This window comes from Sparus aurata, chromosome 22, assembly GCF_900880675.1.
Source record: "Sparus aurata chromosome 22, fSpaAur1.1, whole genome shotgun sequence".
NCBI lineage: Eukaryota > Metazoa > Chordata > Actinopteri > Spariformes > Sparidae > Sparus > Sparus aurata.
Window position 1 is genome coordinate 7,796,936 of NC_044208.1, and position 23,734 is coordinate 7,820,669.

Consider the following 23,734-nt stretch of genomic DNA (forward strand, 5'->3'; position numbering starts at 1 on the left):
GTGTGTCCTCAGTAAACAGCAGCAGGTGTTTCCTCTCTAATAAACACCGACTCACCTTTAAACCTGCAGCTTTACTGGAAACAGTCCGAGCAGCCAATCACCTGCTGACCCGCGGCTCCACGTCACTCCACGTGCTCTGTGCAGTTCTCCGGCGGCGGATTAAAAACGAGTCATCAGGCTGCAGCCGCGGGAGGAGCCGGGCCGGGCCGGGCCGGGCCGAGCCGAGCCGAGCCGGGCCTGAGAGGTGCTGCTGCTGCTGCCGCTGCCGCTGCCGCCCGGTCCGGAGCGACACAGAGGTGACGCCAGAGGGACCGGACAGATTTATTCAAAGGACTTGATGTGGAGCTAATCACAGATGTTTACAGCTGGATTCATCCTACAGGAGGTTTATCGCGATATTGTGGTGAATGATCACAGATGACAGGCCTTGTCTTTCTGCCACAGGCTCTCAGGCGTGTCGGTCCAACAGAGGTCCTGCTGAGGCCTCAGTGCTGCTGTCTGCTGTCTTAATGTCCCCACAGGCACTCTGTGCTGCTTTAAGGTAAGTCTTTTACATATGATTACAGTGAAGGGTGATTTTTTTAGTATTTTTATTTATGTTAACACTTTAATGTAGGCAGTGATGGAATGTTTACTTTTAGTCAAATTTTTGAGGTAGAGTTTTTTTTTCTGCTTCTGCTACTTTAAACTCCACTCCAGCACATTTTAGAGGCAACTATCGTACTTGTACTCCAAATCATTTCATGAGGTATTAGTTACTTTTCAAATTACATCAATCCTTTTATTTTATTGACAATCAGATTTTAAAACTAAAGAAAACACACTCTGATAATCAGAAAAATGTTAACTATATGATTCGATAATCATCCAGGTAGATAATCAGCCAATATGATATACAGTAGGCTATATGATATATATTACTCACGTTGACTTGTATTTTTGGGGCTTAAATACACTTAATATCCGATACTTTAAGACTTCTACTCCATTATTATCCATATGGGCGTCTTTCACCTTTACCACAGTAATACTTTATACTTTACTCAGGTATGACTTTTGCTGACTTTTATTGCAATTTGGGTACTTTTTTTTTCATATTTCAGCAAAAATTATAATGAAAATGAAAATAAAAGGAAAAAATAAGAACATAAAGACATTAAGAATAAAACTATTTCAGTGAGTATTATTTTAAGTGGTTAGAATACAACACAGGTGGACATGTGAAAATATGATAAATGATAAATAAATAAGTGAAGCAAATAAATAATAAAAAGGGGTGTGAACATGATGTGTTTATACACAGGGAGGAAGGACGAAGAGGGCAGACTGAGATAAATGTTTTATTTTGAAGGAGTGTAAGATCAAATCCCCTCACTTTACAGCCTGGGTAGGACTTGGATAGAGAAATATATCATTTGGAGACGTTATTTGATCCATCAGGTATTTTCTCAATCCAAATGCTGTATGTTGGCATGTCAGGTTTTTAACTGAAATTCATTTAATTGCTGCTGTTAGTAATATCTGTAACAGATATGTCCCAGCTGTGCCTTTCAGTATCAGACCCAGCAGCACCGCGGTCGGACCTGTTGTGACATTTTGCTGAAATACTCCTTATCTTTTTATCTGTTCTTAACTCCTTTGTTGTGATCTCAACTTCTCATTGTCCTTTATTGTTTTTATTCTTTTATTCGTTTCTATTTTTGCTTTTTATTCTTTTCTCATTGTTTTTTTTTTTCTGCCCTCTCTCTGTTTTTCAGTGATTTTGCCTGTTTACATCACTTTTACTCCTTTGACTTGTGATGACTCATATCTTCTTTTTGTGTTTTTACTTCTTGTTTTACACTGTGGAGTGTTTGTTCTGTTATAATGTCTTCCTGTTTCCTGTCAAAGCACTTTGTAAACTCTGTTTTTACAGGTGCTACAGTGTGTAAATGTGTATTATTATTAACACTTTGAGTATATTTTCAGTTCAGGGCCGGACCAGAACTCTTGTGTATTGTCACAGCACTGTGTTAATCATGTGAATTAAAATGCTGAAGTGCACTTGAGTTCAGGTAAGTTTTAATTGTGTTACATGGGGACTACGCGTTGGCTCCACTTCTCTTTAGTTTCACTGTGGTTTTATATAAATTGAAGAAGGTGAGAATGTTTTTAACTGTGTGCATACAGTCCTGCTCACCACTATTGGCACCCCTTAATGTTTTGCATAACCTCCATCTTCAGAAATAAATGAAAATGTGCCAATGTATATCATCAGGATCTTTTAATTGGAGGTCCAAAGTAATTTAACAAAGAAGAATATTTTTTTCAACTTGCATATTGTAACTTCAAAGAAGAAACAGAAAAAACAGCAATAACGGCACCCCTCTTTAACATTTGGTTGCACACCCTTTGGCAGTGATGACAGCCTCCAAACGTTTCTTGTAGCCATCTGAAAGCTTCTTGCACTTCTCAGCTGGTCGTTCCTTTTTATGTCTTTTCCTCAGCAATGGTGTCTTCCTTGGCCTTTGCCCATGAAGCCCTGTTTGGTTGAGTGTGCGGCGTATGGTACTCGCTGAAACCGTGACCCCAGACTGTTCCAGGTTGGCCTTCAGGTCTTTGGATGTTTGATGTGGTGTTTTTTCCACCATTCGCACCAACCTTCGAAGGCTTCTCTCATCAATTTTTCTCTTCCCCTGACGTCCAGGGAGGTTGTTGACAGTTCCATGCTTTGCAAACTTCTTAATAACATTACGCACTGTTGGAACAGGGATACCAAGGTCTTTGGAGATGGCCTTGCACCTTTTGGAGGTCTTGTGTTTGCTAATTATCGCTCTTCTGATGTCCTCCTTTGTCTTCATCATTATGACAAAAGAACAGGGGATAGCAGATGGCTTTTTCAAACACAGAAGTCGTCATTCATTGGCTTATTCATGTCACATGGGTGACGACAATGTATCACAGGTGATTTTCATATGGGATTTACCACAGGTGAGTCACAATGTGTTTCCATGCTGATTTACAGCAAAGGGTGCCAATACCAGTGAACACAGCAAGCTTTAAGTTTTTCTATTTTGTTCTCCCATTGTTCATTGTTTTAAATTGTCGGTTATCATTTGCTCTTAACCGTTTCACTTGGTTAATTTTTTTCAGAAGATATTCCACATCATGTACTTGGAGTACATGTAGTACCTATAATATTACGGTGAGATTTTATCGTACAGTCCTGCTCACCATTATTGGCAGCATGAAGTTTATGTTTTATACAGATTTACAATGAATCTCTGCCACTGTTTAATGACTTTACAGCAACTTGAAGGGCCACTGTGTCGATTTGGAGAAGAAATTCAAACACTTAATTTTAATATTTACAATATTAATGAGGTAATAATACAAACTCGGAAAAATATTTTCTTTTCCTTTTTAAAGGAATAAACCAGCTTTGTCTCAGATGAAAATAAGGCCCCTTTTTGAAGCTAGAAAGGTGGCAGGGTCCGCCACGTATAAACAAAGTAAAACAGGATACCAGCACGTACAGTGTCATTATTTCCCAGAGTGTCTTGCAGTGATTTATTGACAATGATGGGAGCTTTAAACTCTTACAATGTCACTTTAATACATAATGCTGCAATACTTATCTTGTAATTAATTATACAGATATCACTGATATTATTTTTAATTTTGATGTGAGAACTAACCAGACAGCTCTAATTTTTGTTTTGGTCCTCTTTACTTAAGTTATAAGGACTGACTGTGTGTGTTTGCCGTGAGGTGTAGCTTTGCCAACATATCAACTTTAAAGTCTGTTTGAATTCAAAATGAAGATGTTTGTAGACTACATTAAATGTGCTTATGGTGATTTCATTGAACTTGAAGGTGTGTTCACTTACTCAACAAAGCTTTTACCCTCATGAAAACTAAATGATGAGCTATTTATGATTTGGGATACTCTCATGTATATGTTCCTATATTGTTCCTGTGGACTTGAAAGTCTGTATTTAATGACCTGGGATGTCTACAATCTTTCACCAGAACTGTCTGGTCAATGGCGACTTTAAAGGACCAGTTTGTAAGAAAAATTGATTTTGAGTCTCATTCCCAACTCTTCAAAACGTAGCAGACAATCCCAAAGCATCATTTTTTTTGACAATCGGGAATGAGACTAAAAAATCAGGACGTTTAATTAACAAAATGACTTTTTGAGAACTTTATACTCTATACTACTACTCTTTTAACATTATCAGAAGTAAAAGAACTGATCTCGCACTGTAAAAAATATCCACATAAAAGTCCTGCATTGGAGATGTTACTGAAGTAAACATATCAAGGTATAATCAGGAAAATGTACTCATGTATTTAAAGTAAAATTGCTTAATGCATAGAAGTTTCCGAGATGAGCGTAAGTTGCAGTGTAAAGAATATCTAGTGATGTATTATATGCAAAGGCCAAAAGTTTAAATTAGTCAGAGCTTGAAGTGACGTCTTCAGATGTGTTATTCTACCTCAAAATGGTTCAGTTGTCTGAAGTTTAGGACAAAAGATCCTCACGTGAAATGTTTCAGTCACGATCATATGAAAAATGACGTAAACGATGAATTGGGTATATATAAAAAAACAATTTCTGAATCGACGTATCGATTAATTGAGAAATGATTCAGGCTCAGATGTGACATGAACACTTTGTCTCATTCTGACTTTTTGCAGTCCACATGTATCAAATCTCAAAGTAATTTCTAATAGTAAAAAAAAACATGATTTTCCGTACAGGTAGCTCAAATCTGCACTTGAGTAAATATACTTGGTCACGTTCCACCATTAAGTCAGAGTCTGTGATGTTTTTTATGTTCTGTGTGAATTTGAGAGTTTTATCAACTTTTTGGAGGCGCACTGTTCAGTTTAAAAAAGCATTTTAATATTTACATTTTTGACAAAACAATAAATGAATAGATTTTTAGCCTTTTTTTTAGTTTTTTTTCATTGTGTTGTGGAGACTTCTTTTAAAGCATTCATAAAAACTATTACTACATGTAGGAAAATATGTAATCCACATAATTAAAAGAAACTGGAGAGCTTCTCCTCCTGGTTACAGCCTTGCACCCTCTGTCATGTCTTCATATTTTCAGATCACTATTTTTTCTTGTCATGTTTTCCTCTGACACAATTGTTTCTTACATGTTATTCCAAAAAGTCTAAATATTTCTCCATTCAAACCTTATTTTCCTCGTCCATAAAGCCCCATATCCCTGCAGACCAAACAGAACCTTGACCTCCATCAATCTCTTTAGAGCCAGATCGGGCTCCTCTCTTGTCTGGAGACTGATAGAAAGTATTAAACATTAAGAAACCAGAGCAGTAATTGAGCTCAAAGAAGAAAAAGAAAAGATCCTTCCTTTTAGAGAAACATTTACGTCTTTCTTCCCCGTCAAAAAGCAGCTCCGTCTCCTGGTTTACATCCGTCTGAAGCCGCTGAGCTCCTCTCTGTAAAGACGGGTGTCGTCCGTCTCTGAAGGTGAGCGAACTCTCTTCTTCCTCATTTGTAATCAATAAAGAAAAATCTTCATGTAAATCAGAGAAGAAAAGCGCCTTTCAAGTCTGAGGCAGCGGCGTCCTCGACCTCGGACGCATTCCTGAATCAGGCGCTTTAATGACGACAAAGAGCCTTCATCAAATCCTTCACAGTGTTTAAACGAGTTAATGTGATAATATTGTAAATCTGAAGTTGTTCTAAGCTCGGATACTTCCCATAACCTTCTACATGAAAATCTGTTTTGTTCATGTTAAAGCACAGCAACAGGTTTTCAAGCTAGAGTTTGAGCTATAGGCGGAGGAGAAGGTGGAGAACCCCAGCTTCACACGTTAGCTCCCATACAACTTAAAGGGGCACTAAGTACTTTTAGAGAAGAAATTCAAACTCAGAATTGTAATAGTTACAATATTATTGAGGTGGTGATAAACATTTTCTTTTCCATAAGTGAATAAGCAAGCTGTCCTCAGAGGAAAATGAGGTTCCCAGAACACTCAGTGCGTTTACCTGACACTCAAGAAAATCGAATTACTGCGTTAGTCTGACTATGATCGGATTTTTAAGATGCATGTATACACCTTAGTCTGACTAAAATCGGACCGGATTCGGATTTCTCATAGTCGAATCACACCACGTTCTGCGCAGGCGCGAGATTTTTCCCCGGGGCCGTGAGCCGGAAGTAGATGGACGGCGACGGCAGCGGCGGCGTCTTTCCTCCGAAATCACCGCAAGAAAGAGCGCCATTGTGCATCTAGTTTGTGTAATTATCATGTACACCATATAGGAAGTGTACAAAGATGTAGCTTCATCTCGCTCTTCGTACGCCATCTTTCTTGAATGCCGAGGCAGCTGGTGACGTAAAGAGGTCAGCCGGAAGTGGCCCCGTTAACACTAGTTGAAATGGGTACAGCGCCACCTAGCGTACCGGGGTATGACATGCTTTCGGCAGTAATTCGATTTTCTCACCGGCATGTATACTCGGATAATTGCAGTTGCCCGATTGAGCAGCATAGTCGAACTATGGCTGTAATCTGACTAAGCTGTGCATGTAAAAGCACTGACTGTTTGAAGTTGGAAAGGTGGCAGGGTCCGCCACATAGAAAACAAAGTAAAACGGTATGAAATGGTGTTGTCCTTTAAGGTCAGTGTGTTTATTCATTTTATTCAGTCATGAGGACAAAGAGTTTATTTATTTAGTTCTTCTAGACATGAAGAAAAAAATATCTTTACCTTCTGATTAAAATTTCTTCCCCAAAACTGAAAAAAAAAAAAAAGAAAAAAAAAAAAAGAAATCACCTTTTAATGTCTCTTTTCACAATGTTACTACAATCTCATGACAACACTTTGAGTTTACCCAAAGCTAGCAGTTAGCCTGAGATGTCGCTGTTTGGTAGACATGCAAGACTTTAACAAAGCTTCACGTTATCTGTTCCTACAGTTTAGTGTTGGAGCGTCGCTGTGTAGACATGTGATGTGTGTGCAGAGTTGGACACTAAAAGGCTGTTTTCACTTGAATTGCTCAAAGTGTTTATTTCCTCTGTGTTCACCGAAATCTTTAAGAGGCCGGGGCCTGCAAGCATAATTTGTGACATCACAAATAGTGTAGGAGCAATCCTGGTCCAATGTTTTTGGACTGTTTGGGTTCGCTGTCCTCCTTTGTGACCTTAAGGCTGCTGTCAAATTCTGGATGTTTACTTTTAATAGAGTATTTTTAAGAATGGGTATTTCTACTTTTACTTGAATAGCATTTTACACTCTGGATTTTCACTTGTAAGCAAGTATTGTTAAATGTAATGTTTCCTTCTCTTTCTGTAGACATGGTATTCAGATCAAACCCCCTGTGGCCTCGACTCATGTCTCTGATCGAGGAAGGGTGGAGGTGAAGGGTGGAGGCTGTAGTGTCCCTCCTCCTCCACTTTCACATCCACCCTTCCTCCATGTTTACTGGCTCATCATGGACTCCTTTTCTTCCTCCTCTGCAGACTCTGCTCCTCTCCGTCTCCCCTCAGTTTAATCCTCGGCTCTCTGGAGGAGCATTAGGCCAAGCAGCTGGGCCCCTGAACGCCTCTTGAACAGGCAGCCCACTCCAACCTGGAGGGAGAGGGGGGAGGAGGGGGGAGGCGTCCAGACCACCTGGCTCCTGGATGTAGAAAAATCCATCAAACTACAACCTCAAACTGAGAGGAGGAGGAGGAGGAGGAAACTCACTGAGGCGATGAGACACAACTCTTTAGTGGAAAAAATTCTTTCTTTCTTTCTTTCTTTCTTTCTTTCTTTCTTTCTTTCTCTACCCAAGAAGCCACTCGCAGCTTTGTAACACAATGGGGAAATGTGCAAAGGATAAAAGTTTGGAGATATTCTGTCTTACTGTCAATTTTTTTTTTTTTTAAACAATGTGACGAGTAAATGTTGAGCCCTCAGGGCCACCGTAGATTTGTTTTCACAGAATGCACTAAAAGCTGAGCACCATATAGATCTCATGTTTACATATATATGTGTATTCAATGTTCAGCTTTTTAAAACCTGATTCTGTAAGTACATTTCTTATTAAAATTGTAACATTTATTTAAAACGGTGTGTTCTCTGATTCAACCACTAGGGGGCACTCAAGTTTTGAAGTTGCTTTAATAAAGGAGCAACCTGTTATTTTATTTGAACGTTTTTTAACATGGAAAAAAATGAACATTATCAAAAGAGCGGTGAAGAACATTATGTCTCTAACGTCTATGTACTGTGTGGCAGATATAGCTACTGAAGTTAGCATGCTTATAAGCTAGGCCCGGCCCACCCTGTCTCCTAATACCACTTTGTACCTCTTGAGGCAATAGCCCCCATAGTCCAGAGACAAGTCCTGTTCGGAGCCACTGTAAATCACCTCCATATTTTGTCCCCCGTCTTCAGACTTACCTCTGTCGCGTTCAGAGGCTGTGTCCAGATGTGTTCAGTGGGAGGCCGGTCAAAGCACAGTCTGGTAAGTCAGCTAATAGGGCCACTAACTACACGGCTAACTGAGCTAACTTGCTAACGGCAGGTATTAGCTGCAGGCAAAGATCTGGTGATATGCTGCCTTCTATTTGTTTGGGTTGACCTTTGAATTCTCACCATTTCTTACATGTTGCAGCTTTGAAAAACAAATCAGCGTCCATTTAATTAGGCACACCTTGCGAAAGCTGATGCAGTCTGATCCAACAGCCATGCAATAAATCATGAAGGTTATGACATTCAGCTCTTGTTAAAACTGCTTGAGAGACGTTTCATTTCGACTAACCCATTTGAACAGATTGGGTTTGTGCCGCTGTTAAACTGTGCTGCGTTTCTGTGCACAGAATGCATTTCGGGCCCTTGAATATCACAGGAGATTGTTAATAATATTGAAGTTGAGCATTTCATTTCATCTCCTTGCTTCCTGTGACGTTCTTCTTCATGTGAGAGGCAGTTTTATTATATATATATTTTTTTAAATCAAGGTCGCATTGCGCTCACACAGCAGTTCACACCGGGAGGACAATAAAAGCCTCCGACCACACCTGTGTGTAGGGAAAGGTCAGAGGTCACGGGTCTAAAGTGTTCTTCAGAAATTATTCAGTGTGTCTGTGTGCAGGTCGGGGGGAGGTCAAGGCGCCGACTCAGCACCACTTGGCAGCTGAGGACGCATTAAGAAACATGAGAAACATGGAAAACGCTCACGTGTCTTCAGCTGCGTGTGTGTGTGTCTCTGCTGTCTGTGTAAACCATGCAAAGACACTGGAGCTCAAGAGCGCCATCGTGAGGATAATGTTTTTCTTCTTTTTTCAATTTTTTATCTAAGGAAATCTCAACATCGACTGAACAAACTGACTTTTTTGCTTTATGTATTTTTCTTTTTTAACGTGACCTTGTTTTTTGTGATTTTCTTCCACTCTTCCTCCTCTGTAGTAATTTCAACCCCCCTTCAGTCAGAAATGCATTTTGAGTTTCGCTATGCAGAGTTTGTTTTCACATTCGTGTGCTGGCCATTTTCCTGAATGACATAAACAAATGAATAAACATTGTAAAAAACACTTATTAAATATACTTCTCTCTCTTATTTCTGTGTCTTCTGGATGTTTCTGGATAACTTTCTCTATGTCAATTTTCAGTTTTTTGCTGTGACAACACTGTGCTCATGCTGTGGTTAGGTTTCGGCACCAAACCCACCTGGTCAGGAAAACACTGCATTTTAAAAAAATGCCTACATATGTTGAAGCGCTGTCTGGAACAGTGGTCTCTGGCTTGGCAGCCGTCTCTTTGACTGTAACGAGCCGTCTTCTCGAAAATACTTCCATTATTACTGAATTGTTTTCCTTATCCCAGACTATGTGCACTGAGTTGGTGTGTTTCTGATGGAGGGAGGTCCGGAAGTGATCCACCATGACCCGTCTTCTGTATCATGCACCGTAAAATAGTTGATTCACTGAGACCATCAAGAACTGCCATATCAGTGAGGCTGCAGCGCATCAGTCATACTTGGACGTAATGTCCTGTTAGCATAATCAATGGTGCAGCTGCATGACGTTGCAGAGTATCCTTAAGTCCATGTTGCACCTCCTCAGCCTGCAGTGGAAGAAGAACCGGTCTCTCGCTTTGTTTGTCATGGCGGTGGTGTGGTGGGGTGAGTCCAGGTCAGGAACTGGTTGATGTAAACACCTGAGGAAGCTGAACATGCACATATCAGAGTCCTGGGATCAGCTGGATGGTGTTCTTAAAGCTTGAATATACACTGTTTAGTTTAACTGGGAAGAAAACTTGTTTTGATGTATGGGATTAGAATAAGGTTGAGATTCAGTTAAGTGTAAAGGTTGGAGTTGCACGATGCATTGGGATGGTGAAGGGTTAGGGGGATAAATGAAGGTGCTCTCAAGTACGATTGAGTGTGCGTGCTCATACATGTCTCCCGTCAAAAGCATGTTTTAATTAAGCTTCTGCTGCCACCTGCTGACTGCAAGATGAACAGCAAGCATGCCATCTGCTGCATTTAACATTTTAAAAGTTACATTATTTAAAAAAACAAAAGATCCTGTCTGTATAAACTCCACAAACCTTAAATGAATCAAATACAAAATAGAGCTAGAACAAAATATAGAAATAATGTAAAGAAACATCAGATTGCATACAAAAAGATGGGGAAAATGGCTTGAAGTCAATAAAAAAAAATGTTTTTGTTGTTGTTTAATGAGAATATATAGAAATCATACAAGAAATTAAACCAAATTCTAATGTTCCAGTCATTTATATTGACAGGAAATCAAAGTGATTTAAAGAGGAAAGATAATGTAAAATTAAATAAGAGGAAAGAAAAACATGGAGAAATTACAAGAAAATTGAAAGAAAAACATTTGTTTCCATGTTTAATGGAACTGAGAAGCTCCTTAAAGGAACGTACCAGTGTTTTTTTTAGGTGTTGTAGTTGTAGTTTCAGAATTTTTTCTTTTAGAGGTGGAAACAAAAAAATTTGCTGCGGAAACTGCCAGCATTAAAACTGGTAGTGGCTGCTTGTCTGTTTTTATGTCTAGTTTAAAATGCTGCATCGTGTGTTTTATTCCTCAAAAACCTAACCGGGGAAAAGGATTGTAAATCAATAACCACGTCTCTATATACATTGCATCAGTTGCATTTAATTAGTTTCCTGTAAAAGTAGAATTATAAATAGATTAATTAATCAGTTTTCTCTATCAACTATACACATAGGACATTTCAAATACAGAGTTTTTTAAATTTCTGGGCATGTGAGATAATTTGAATTTTAAATTTCACATATTTATCATCAGTTGATTTCCTTTTAAAAACACACTAAAAGAAATCACACAGAGACGGTTTAACATTCTTTTGAATTAAGGAAATCTTGCCGAGTAGCCTCAAACTTTGATCAAATTGAAAAAATTTGCTGCTTAACTGTAGATAAAATGATAAAATTCCAGTGTGGACATGAATGGCGTAAGTACATCAATTACTTATATCAAAGTGCATTCTGCAATATAAATATAACAAAAAATGTTATATATTATTTAAAATATCATGTACAAAAGTGTTTATCCTCTAAATGTTAACAGGGAACATCATGATTTAGTTTCATTAGAAATTCAAAGTCATCGTCGTTATGGTTTGCAGCTATGAGTGCAGATTATCAGATAAATCCCTCAGTCTGTATTTTTCTTTTTGTCACCAAATAAGAAAAATATGCTCTATGGCACAGAGGAAGAAGATATGTCAGGCTGACTTTCACTGTTTTGGTCAGTTTGGTCCTTCCAATAAGAAAAAATATCAGATATATCACCAGAATTGAGAAGGTCTGCAGTAAAGTACCATGTGAGTGTTGAGCCGAAACAAGCTGGAAAACACCAAACTCGTCCTTTAAACTACGCAGCTCAGGTCCGTTTGTCTTGTATCTTCCTGCTTTTCTTCTTCTCCTGCTCTTTTAAAGCAGCAGGTGACACATTATAACTGTCTCAAAGCTCTGACCCCGCCCCCTCCTCCTGTGTCATCATCCCTTATGAGATGAGCCGACCTCTGACACCTCTGAACACAGAGACCCCCCAACACACATGCACACGCACACACACACACACACACACACACACACAGGGGGTCTTTCTCTCCTTTGTCACCTCTCAGTAAATAGCTGGTTGTCTTGTTCTGAATGAAGTCGTCTGCTGCAGTAAAGATGTTTTAATCCTCTGAGAAAACACAAACATTCAGTCTGAAGACAATAAAACCGCAAAATCTTCAGAGTTAGATTAACTCTCTGTGCATCTGATGCTGCAGATGTTCAGCCAACTCTTGTCAGATACGACATTTTACACTTTTAGGTGTTTTGTTCGCCATAAATCTGACAAACTATGTTCAGTGATACAACGGTACCATGAAAAATGTGACTATGACCATGATCTCATTAGAAAAAAACCTGATAAAGTGAAAGACAATCAGTCTAACACGTCTCTCGAATGAGTGTGCATATAAATGTTGTGAGATTAAATGGCTGCTTAAACTCACAGGATCCTCTTACATTTTTCATAATGTAACAAATATTGAAGTGCAATAATCCTGTGGGAAGCAACTTTAAAGGAACAGTTCCATGTTTTAGTGCAATTTCAGTAAATGTAAGGCTGGATTCAAGAATCAGAACCAGAATTTCCTTTAATTGTTCCGCAAACAGGGAAATCTCTTCAGGACAGCAGCCAAAGGACAGGCGGAATCTGTTAGCCGCTGCTAGCTCTTGCAATGAAATCCATCTAACAACACCTTCAAAAGCACAGGTGTAACTCCACTGCAGGAACTTTTCCAGATACCCGAGAACCTTTAAAGAAAATAAAAAAAACTAAACCTGCGTTTTGACTTCATTTAGTTCCTTTACGCGGCAAAAAGTTCCTGCTCCAGATGAAATACCTTCCAAAAGTTCAGGAACTTTACAGGAAGCTGCTTCAATTCGTGCAGGCAACTACTTCATTCATGAAACAAGAAAGTAGTAGGAGTGGTATCAGGATGACATTCCTTGTTGTCTATTCATTTAAATCCAAAGTTAGGCTTTGTTTGATTGTATTGTTTGCTCATGTCTGAAGAAAAGTAGTTTCAGCTGCCACCGTTCTTAGAGGAGTTGATAGATGATTCTGTTTCCCTTGGACGGAGTCAGGCTTTTTGTTTCTCCCTGTTTCCAGTATCCATGCTAAGCTACGCTAATTGTCCATATCTTCATACCTAATGGTATGTCTGGAATGTCATACCCCCAGTGAAGATAGAGTAGCATCACTTTTTCTCATTTAACTCTTAGTGAGAAAGTGAGCAATGTCCCAAGGTGTTGAACTATTCCTTTGTCTGAGAGGTTTTAAACACAGATTCACTGAGGATACAGCAGTGATAAGCTCAGCATCTGAATGAATGAATGTCCATCTGAGAGAGATCATGAGACGCAGCCTCAGGATCAGGTGTGAACACTCACCTGCAGTCCCTCAGAAAATACAACGGTATGATGCTTCAGCCTTAAGTGTCACATTCCCAAGCAGAGATATAATTAATCAAAACTCCACAAATAAGTTAGGGCTCTTGTTGTGCGACTGATAAACTAGTTTGATCCTGAACCACTTATAGCCTCTGATCAGACCTTATGTGGACGTGAGACGTTGGACATTTTGAGACACCATACGAATGTGAAGATATTCAGGTATTTAAACTAAAATGACAACAGCCTACAGAGCTACCGGAAAAACTAAAACATCATCATTATCATCATCATCATCATCAACATTTATTCTTCTAATCATGTTGCTACCTCCTCAGATTTATCTGGGTCCTCCTTTTGAGGGGCCCCGAGCCGCAGGTCTGGAACCGCTGCCTTAAATTCTGCTGATGATCTTTAGTTTTCTCTGATTTTTCAAAATTCACAAGACGAACAAAAGCAGGTAAATATTAAATAGAGATGGTCCCCATGTAAACATTCGTCTCAAAACATATGCATATGTATTACTTTTTCGATCAGTAGCATTTATATTTTCAAGGAGCCTAATCTGAGAAGAAACACAATCATTTTAAAGCCAAACTTGACTTTATAAGGTGGACGTAGAGGGAACCCTGCAGTAAGAGTTTTCTCATGTTTCACCAGCTCCAGCATGGCCCCTTTAATTTAGGTGACCTAAAGACCTAATGGTGAAAATATCCAGTATTTTCCATCAAATGACAACAAAATACATTTATCTGTTTTTATTCTTTTCATCATGATGCGCCCGCCTTAGGTTTATCTTGGGATTCGATGGAGGTGCCCTGATCCCCAGTCTGGGAACCGCTGCCTTAAATCCTGCTGGTGATCTCACTTTTCTCTCATTTCTATGATTCAGAGGACAAACAAATAATAAATAGAAAATAGTCACCCTGATGACCCTAATGTTAAATTCCTAAAAACAAAAAAAAAACACCTCACATTCCAATAATGAGATAAAATCAAAAATTTGCCAATGCACCAAACTCCATTAACTTTTTGAGCAATTCAAGAAATCTTCTAAAAATCATTCTAGGAACATTTTAAATGGAGCTATGATTTAATTTTATATATCTTAAAGTTATTCCTAAAATATCACACTAAGTCACTGTTTCTTTAAAACACTTGTAGCTTTCACCCAATATTCCTTCCTCACATGGCTAAATATGAAATCATTTACTGAGCCCTCCAAATTCACCAGCAACAATCGATTTACCTTTTATCTTATTTACTTGCTTTTAAGTTTATATTGTACTCCCTAACTATTAAAGTCCTTCTAGAACAATCTATGATAGTTGTGATAAAACGCATGTTGTGCGCGTTATTAGACCACACCTTCATTAAATCCCGTTCAGTCTGAAATCAAACCACTCACACCTGCTCCAACTTTTATTCACCATCATAAATATCCAGCTCATTACAAAACATCACGGTCAACATTATAAATAGATTTATAAAACACACAGGAAACATCTTCTCGCGATAAAAGTGACACTTCTGCTGGGGGGGGAAAAAACACAACATAAACAACAACGAAAGTCCCCCAAAAACAGTGTGGAGTTTGGTTTGATCCGTCTTTCTGAGCAGTTTCAGTCTTTTTTTTACATTCACATATTTTACAGTGTAGTTTTAGACGTGTTGCGCGTCTTGACGGGTGACTTGAGGTTTAGGCTGACAGCGGTCATATTGTGAGGGAAGTTCGCCATTACGCGAGATAAGTGCTCGAATTATTAAACAGGAAGCGGGTCTGGAGTTTCCGCAACTTGCGCGGTGACTTCGTTTTACATTTTCCGATGTGACATAATTGACTCCGCTTTGTTCCAGGACTCTCATCCTTTCTAGAAAATAGCTCTTTTTTTTATTCAAGGGAACATACATTTTGAGATATTTGTACCAAACCCCATTCAGAAAAGATGGAATTTTCTCACTTTTCAAATAGACACATTTATATTTCAGGAGAGTGTAATCTGTCATTTTAAAGCCGAGCTCGAGTTCATAAGATGGATTTGATGGACTGAACCCCTTCAGTAAGAGTTTCGCTTCACCAGCTCCAGTGGTACATGTGCGCCAGCTGCTGCACCCCTGGGTGCTGCTGGTGCAGGCCGGGGTGGTCCGGGCCGAAGGCGGGGTGCAGCAGCGGAGAGTATGCACACAGAGGCAGACTCAGGCCGGACCTGAGCGTCGCCTCCAGGTCCTGCGCTGTGATCCGGTCGCACGGTTTCCCGTCCCGCACCAGGACCGGGATGGCCACCCTGCGGGCGGGCAGAAGCTGCAGCGCCTCCAGGCTGTGCTCCACCCGGGCCCGCTTCATCTTGTAGCGGTGGTTCTGGAACCAGATCTTCACCTGGTTCGGGGTGAGGCGGATGAGCCCGGCCAGGTGCTCCCTCTCCGGGGCGGACAGGTAGCGCTGCTGCCGGAAGCGGCGCTCCAGCTCGAAGGTCTGCGCCTTGGAGAAGAGCACCCGCCGCTTCCTGCCGCGGCTCTTCTGCACCGCGCCGCCCGCCAGATCCCGCTCCGCGTCCGGGGACTCGTCCGTGGAGAGCTCGGGAGATTTGGGCTCGATACGGGGCTCTATAGAAAGACGGTGTACTGCAGGGAGACATGACAGGTAATCAGATTACTCGCAGAAACAGACTGTGAAAAGTGAAACAGACAGAAATAATTCCACTGCCACACATCATCAACGTTTTTACATGTTTTAAGCCACTGGACAAATAATTCAGCTCAGTGTGTTTTATGTCATTCCCATGTAGACTCCTTAGATACAGTGGAATCATATTTCCCCAAGAGCTGCTCCTTTAAAAAAAAAAAAAAAAAGCCCCGTACAGAACTCCATTCACAAAAATACGATTTTAAGGTTCAACACGAGTCTGACTGACTGGACAGCTCCACGCTGCTTTCCTTCATAGACACAACGAAAAGTAACCACCATCAACTATTTCTAATTGTCTGGCTGCTTTCAACAGTTTAATTCAATAACGAGGCAATGATTTGATTATTGATTAAATGACAATATAGTGTAAAACTTGAACGATGGAGATGAAGAGGTAGTCTGCAGTTACGCACGGCTCTCCGGACAGATATGAGGATTGAATCACTGTAAAATTATGTGTTTTGTAATTGTGTTAGTAAAACAGAAGATGGACTTAGTAAACAGGTTCATCGAAGCAGCATAATTATTGATTATAATTGTTTTAGCCGATCAATACAATTTAGTCATGATTCGGTCATTACGCACGAGCAAAAAACAGTCAGATTAATTAATCCTGCTTTAAAGGTGTCATATAAATATAGATTTAAGTTTTTAAAAACAAGTCTCCTCACATGAGAAGTGCAGGTTGCCGGATCCGCGGCTCCACCTGCCGTAACTTCCGCCGCCGCGCTCGCAGAAACTCCGGCCGCTAAATCCCAATTTCTGCGCGTTTCCCGCCGCCGAAGCCTCCGCGGAGGCCTCCTCGGTGTCGTCCTCCTCGGTCTCCTCGGTCCCGGAGCCGAATCTCCCGCTCGGGTTCGGGAGATCCAGGATGTCCCGCACGGAGAAGCCCGTTTTTGCGCTGGTGCCAAAAGACATCACACCGGGGTGAAAGAAGAGCCGGAGGGGATGGAGAGTGAAGGGACGAGTTCCAGGTTTGTGTCCGCGCCGGTTGAGCCGCCGCAGCCCGTTAGAGAGGAGCGCACAGCGGAGGGTTCGGGTCCATGAATGCCGTTAAAGGGATCGGGAGCCCGGAGCTGCTCGGGCCGACCGGAGAGGATTTAACAGCATGAAAAATACATGAGGGGGAAGACATGAAGAGAGTGTGTGTCCTCTGTCCCCTTTTAACGGCCTGTGTGTGTGTGTGGTGTGTGTGTGAGCCGGTAAAAAAAAAAAAAAAAAAAGGAGGCGGGTCCCGAGGGGTCAAGTGGTGGAGGGTGTGAAAAAACCGGGAGCAGCGCATTAAGAGAGACGCTGGTGGCGCTTCGGGGAGGAGGTGAATGTTTAATGATGGAGGATTAGAGAGAAAGAAGAAGCGACTCATTTACATTTAGGCCTGTTAGAGTCACTGATCCGCTTCCTGTTTACAAAAGAGCCAAAGAATCTGCGGCGTGTCGAAAAAGCGAGAAAAAATACATTAGAGAGAGAAGAAAGAGAGAAATATCAGCGCTGGTTCTGTTTGTTGTCTTATTATTTATGGGACATGAGATGAATGCAGGATTGTTACATATGGTCAAATCATAGCATTATTATTAAGTTACAAAACTATTATTTATTCTTTCTTTTTTTAATCAAAGCACAATAAATAAATATAGATAGATAGATAGATAGATAGATAGATAGATAGATAGATAGAAAAAAATAGGAATTAAATGAAAAAATACTAATGCCCCTGCCTAAAACCAATTACTTCAATTACACCTAACTTTTATTATCATTGTTAATATTTATTCCAAAGTCCTAATATCTTTTTGAATTGTTCTCCATACAGCATTAATCACCTGCTGAAGAAATGCGGAAAGCTCCATATATTCAATGATAGAATAAGAAATAAAAGATAAGTCAAAATTAAGCAAACTGAGTCGAAGAACAGCGAAACCTAGCTGAAAAAATTTACCCACCATAGGCCTAGGAAGTCACATTAAAATAATTAAATAAGCAAATGGCCACAGTGTCTTCTAAAGTCATTTAAAAATGCATGCAAATAAATGATCATAAGAGAAATCAAAGATGAAGCAATAAACTAAACTGTCCTGCACTTCATTCTGAGTTTTACCAACTCTGCATACAAAACCTCATTGAGAAAACACTGAATTTAAGATGATGCTCAAATATGAAACACCAAAGACTCCAAAGAGGAGTGTTGGAGTGTGTTTCAGTGTTTGTGGTGAGGATTAACTCGAGCAGCAGATGAAGGGTCAGACACACACACACACACACACACACACACACACACACACACACAGAGTTCAATTAATTAGCACTGATCTTTATTACCTCTTGATTGCTTCACTTGATTGGAGTAATTAATATAGTTACTTTTGTACTTTTACTTGGAGGATCGGAGTACTTCTGCCACTTCTGTATCCTCGTAATAGCCACTGTAATCCTTCATGTCCATATTCTGACATCAGCATCTCGGATTTGTTCTGTTTGCTCTGTGATCTGCTTTTGTTGTGACAGTAATCCGAACACATTTTCCTCCCTGAGTCCGATGAGAAGAAGTTGCTTTGCATTCGCTGCAGATTTGTTTGGCCTAGCTCAGCACAAAGCCCAGCAGCCGGGGGGAGCTGTTAGCCTATACCTCCATTAAAAGAGACCAACTTTAAAGCTGTCCCATTCACATGTTAGATCTGGTTCCTTGCTGATTATCGGCCTGGAGAATTATCGGGGCAGCCATTCGTCAATTTTCCGATTATCGGCATCAGTATTTTTTTTGTCTCAGATTGCCGATAAAATAATTTATTCTAATTTGCCATATTTTGGCTCTGATGCAGCGTTTTTTCTCTGGGTTTTCAATCAGTGTCCCAGCCACATCGCTGTCTGAGTGGGTACACACCACGAGTAAAATTCTGGAATTTTGGAGAGAAAAAAAAATTCCAGTGGAGGGGACAGAACACAGAAATATTCCAGTGCCAAGTGCTTCAAAAGTTATTCCATCGCTGGTCATTCTAAATTTTGACACTAAGATTGTCCAAATATCACTTATTGGTGTCGTTGATTGCTAATGATCGCTGTTAGTATCGGCCCTGAACGAAAACATATCAGTCAATCCCCAAATCAAAGGATTTTACCGGGTTTTCAAACATTGACATACAACATTCCACCTCACCTGCAGGCTGACCCACATTAGAAAAACAGACTTTTAATCATAGTGGCAGATATTATAAGAATATAAATAAGAAAAATGAACATACCAAATTAGAATCAATACTAAAGTAAATATTCTATAATGATTCTAAGAGGTTATGGTTATCAGTTGCAGGAATTCACTTATGTTGATGAGGTATATAGATGATACTTTACAGTGATACTGCAGGAATAATAGCCATGTTTACATTTATTAACCGAGCCCTGAGTGATATATTAACTAATCTGTTAATGCTGTATGTTGCATTAATGTATCACTGTAGTCTGAAATAGCTCAACAAAATGTAGTAGAATTCAGATGAAGCTTTGTACAGACGTTCATGACTCCCAGAGGAGGAATCCTGTCTTTTTATGATCCAACATGAGGTTTAGATTTGTGTTTTTGGTGAAATATCGCCACAGATCTTCAACGTATTGTAGTGAAATATGATGCAGTAGTTCACGTCCCTGTCAGGATGAAGTGTCATAAACGAAACGTCAGATGTGCTGAAGTCAGCTTTAAGTTTGAACAAGCAACAAAAACACTTTTTAAAGTAATATATTTAGTCTTTTATCAAGACATTGCTTTTTAAAATCATACCAAACCCCCTCTGTATTCAGCGTCTTGATTCTGGTGCACTGGTTCACCTTCCTCTGCTCTTCTGTCTATTTGTGGTTCTGACCCAAAACAACTCAAGCGGTTCTGTAGAGGAGAGGGATGATGTCACCACATCCACACAGTTGTCTGATATTTTAAGACAAAATAAGGCTTGAATGTTAATTTACGAGACTAATTGACCTGACGAGTGCTGGAAATGTGTCAGAGGACATTTTGGAACCAAACTCCTCTACGATTTTTCTTGTTTTTCGAACATTTTTTACAGCAGAATCACAGTTTTTGTTTCCACTTTGCTGTGTGTGTGATGTGTTTGACAACGATTGAGCTTTCATAGTGTGTGTGTGTGTGTGTGTGTGTGTGTGGGTGTGTGTGTGTGTGTGTGTGTGTGTGGGTGTGTGTGTGTGTGTGTGTGTGTTAGTCCCTACTGGGTGGTCGAACTCTGCAAACAAACACACGATGAGTCGATGGCCACAAAGACCGCACAGCCTCCACATTTATCCCATTTATTCCCCCTGAATACTTTATAATGGCCTGACACACACACTTTCACACTCACACACACACACACACACACACACTCTCTCTCTCTCACACACACACTCACTGCTGGGCATATATGTGAAGCTGCTCGGAGTTGTCATGGTACTCAGACTGCTGCCTTCAATAGACTGTCTTCTATATTCATGACCACACACACACACACACACACACACACACACACACACACACACAACCACACACACACACACACACACACACACACACACACACACACACACACACCAAAGCTGTTCCCATTTCCAGTATAGCGGCTTTAGCCAGAGTTTATTTAGCCTAAAATTTATATGATGACAATTAAAAACAGACTTTTTGATTAAACTGTACAAGACAAAATAAATTTGAGCTTCTCATTAAAAGAAAAAAATATAAATAAGAACGTACGATAAATATTAAATGACGTAAAATGAAAATGACATGAAATGAAAAAATACAATAAAATAAAAGTGAAATAATAAAACACCTGAATAAGAAAGTCAATAATGAAGTAAAAGAAAAACAAATGAAAGCAAGCTGAGGTTCACATATAAAGAAATACATCTACATAAAATTACATTTAAATAAATGTGAAATAAAATAAAATGAAAATTCAATAAATGACAATGTAATAACATTTAAACATGTTGAATACATTTTAACTTTGAAATAAGTAACTCAGTAAAATATCTATGAAACTAAAATAAATGAAACCAAATAAAATCAACATTATGCAAACCTAACTATAAATTAAATAGACTGTATTCAAAGGAGCCTGGTTTGGTTGTAGCTCCAAGCAATCGTTATGAATGCCAGTATAAAATCAAATAAATGCGAATAACATAAAGATATTCTAATCACGTTGAAATATCAAATAAATATTTAAAAAATCTTTAGCAAAATGTAAAACCTTTGTTTTCTGGTGTCCATTTCCCTTTAAGTTGCTTATTAGCTTGTAAAAAAAATCTCAAATTCCTATCACATATAGCCTAAGTATCACGTATAATTAAAGCTGCAAGCAGCGATGAACGGGCCCTCGCAGCCCACGCATGTCGGGGTGTGCAACATAGATGTATTCAGAGCAAGACCCTCTACATGTTTAAGCATTTTGGAGTAGATAGCAAATTGTATGTGGAAGTTATAATGAGTTGATGGTTTTATGGCAAAGCATCAAAATGGACCGCCCCACCTGGTGTGACGTAGGTGAAAGCTTTGGTTAAGTTTTGTCCACAGATGCTACTTGCAAAGTTTGTTGCAAATCGGTGAAATGGCCTATGGGAGGAGTTCGAAAAAGTAAGTTTATCATTTTTTCACAGAGCCTTAGTGGTTCATGGTATTCACCTAAGTTTTATATAATTCAGACAGACCAATGTGGTTTTTTTTTGCAAAATGTACAGGAAGTTATGTAATAACTCGAGTATTGTTTGGAATATCAAAATTCTTTTAATAACATTTTGTCAGGAGGGTCCACAGATGCTGTGTGCAAAGCTTTGTGCCAATCGGTGAAATCACCTGGGAGGAGTTTGAAATAGTAGGTTTGGGAAATTACGCGAATTTGCTGAAAAAAACGGTAATGGTAAATGGGCGTGGCCTATATGACGAGATTAAGCATAATTCAGTGAACAAGGTGAGTTCTAAGCCCAAATGTACTTGCTTTGATTATAGCGCCACCTAGTAGTGGACATTGGGAATGACAATAGAATAGACATTTTTCGGCAGGTGTGACATATATTCCAAGTTTGGTAAGTTTTGGGGCATGTTCAGTCAGTGAAAAATGCGATGATTTGGGAGGAAAAAGTCATCATTCAAAAAACGATAGGGACCTCGCAGGTCGAGACCCGCTCGGGCCCTAACAAGAACATTTCAAACTCCAGGTTGAAAACCAGACCAGGACCAGACCAGGACCTGGAATCTACTGAGCATGCTCAGTAGATGCCACACATTTAAAAGTGATGTGGAAAGACAAACTTGTTCTGTCAGATAAAACTAAAGGTTGAAAAAATTAAGAAACACCTTTAATTCTGAGAATATGAAAAGGAAATGAAAAAGTTAAACACACATTTGAACCCTTTAAAGTTACACTTCAGATAACACAACTGAACGGATCCCTGCCTGCAGCTTTAAACTGTCAATCCAGCTGACCCTCAGTTCAACCCTGAGCTCACACTGCCCCCTGCTGTCACACTGACGAACTGCAGCTCACATCTTCACTTCAGTGCTGCAACATGCAGATACATCAGTGGGCAATCAGTTGTTCACCTTTTCATGACATCCCTCTTATTTTGAAAACCAATAAAGCAACAACATAAAGTGATGATGAGAAAAATGTTTGGATAAAATATGAAAATATTCAGAAAGTATGACCAGATCTTTTTTTTATAATTGATCACACTAAAAGTTGTCATGATGTTTACATTCTTCCTTTACTCTGAAAAGGCTGGCAGGAAGTTGTGTGTGCTGTTGCCCAAAAATTGCAATCATTAAAATAATAAAAACAATTTCTTTTCTGTTTAATGTATTTTTATGGGCCTGTTATTCTAGTTATTTTCTGAACATTTCTTGAAACTAAAGAGAACCAAATGTAGTTTAATGGAAAGTATTGCTCCATTGAATCCCACCAAAAGATTTAACCACAGTGGCTGATTTTGTCCGCATTTCAAAAACAAAATAATTTTTTTTTTCTAAAAAGTGCTGAAAACAGCTTGCACAGGAAATGTTAACACACACTGAAATTAATTTTGGTGTGCCATTATGCAGTCATTTCCATCCAGCCTTCATGTCTCCACACTCTTTAACCATCACTGATTTGTCATTGGTAACTTTGTTCTCCATGAATGTGTAACTGTTATGAGACTCTGCAGACAACTGACACTGTTTAGCAATCAACTGAACTGATTTACTGGAAGCGACCACCAACTAAACACCCATTGTCCTCGTGAATACCGAGTTCCACTGTGCTCTCTCGGAACTTATTTGGAACTTACAGACCGGTAAAAGAAAGTTTCCCCTCATCATAAAAATAAAATAATATTTCATTACATTTGAATGTTAGTTTGTTAAATGACAGCTGAGTTATCACTGATCAGCCCTCCACTGAAAGGGGGAAAAAGCCTGTAATGGAGGAAGTTGTCCTAGAGGAGGCGCCATTGCATTAAAATCAAGCCGAGATCGCCTCATGATTTTAAGCTACTTCTTCAACCTACTAGAATCCAACATGTCCACAATATGACACATGTCAGATGGAAAAGACTTGAATATAAACTACAATTATTT

General features: G+C 39.5%; 1 protein-coding gene and 1 long non-coding RNA gene across 3 annotated transcripts; one reads left to right on the plus strand and one right to left on the minus strand.

Annotated features, from left to right (window-relative positions):
• Positions 1-226: 226 nt before the first annotated feature.
• Positions 227-9,547, plus strand: LOC115574080 (uncharacterized). Of its 2 annotated transcripts, none has more exons than XR_003982416.1 (2): positions 227-541; positions 7,486-9,547. It is a non-coding gene; the product is annotated as an uncharacterized LOC115574080 (long non-coding RNA). The 2 variants fall into 2 exon arrangements; XR_003982415.1 differs by lacking the exon at positions 7,486-9,547 and adding an exon at positions 2,487-4,933.
• Positions 9,548-14,861: 5,314 nt separating this feature from the next.
• Positions 14,862-17,295, minus strand: nkx2.2b (NK2 homeobox 2b). Its single transcript, XM_030404723.1, has 2 exons — positions 16,812-17,295; positions 14,862-16,076 (listed from the first exon to the last, which is right to left on the minus strand). Exons 1-2 carry the CDS (start codon positions 17,056-17,058, stop codon positions 15,529-15,531), a joined length of 795 nt encoding a protein of 264 aa, XP_030260583.1. The 5' UTR covers positions 17,059-17,295; the 3' UTR covers positions 14,862-15,528.
• Between the last annotated feature and the right edge of the window lie 6,439 nt (positions 17,296-23,734).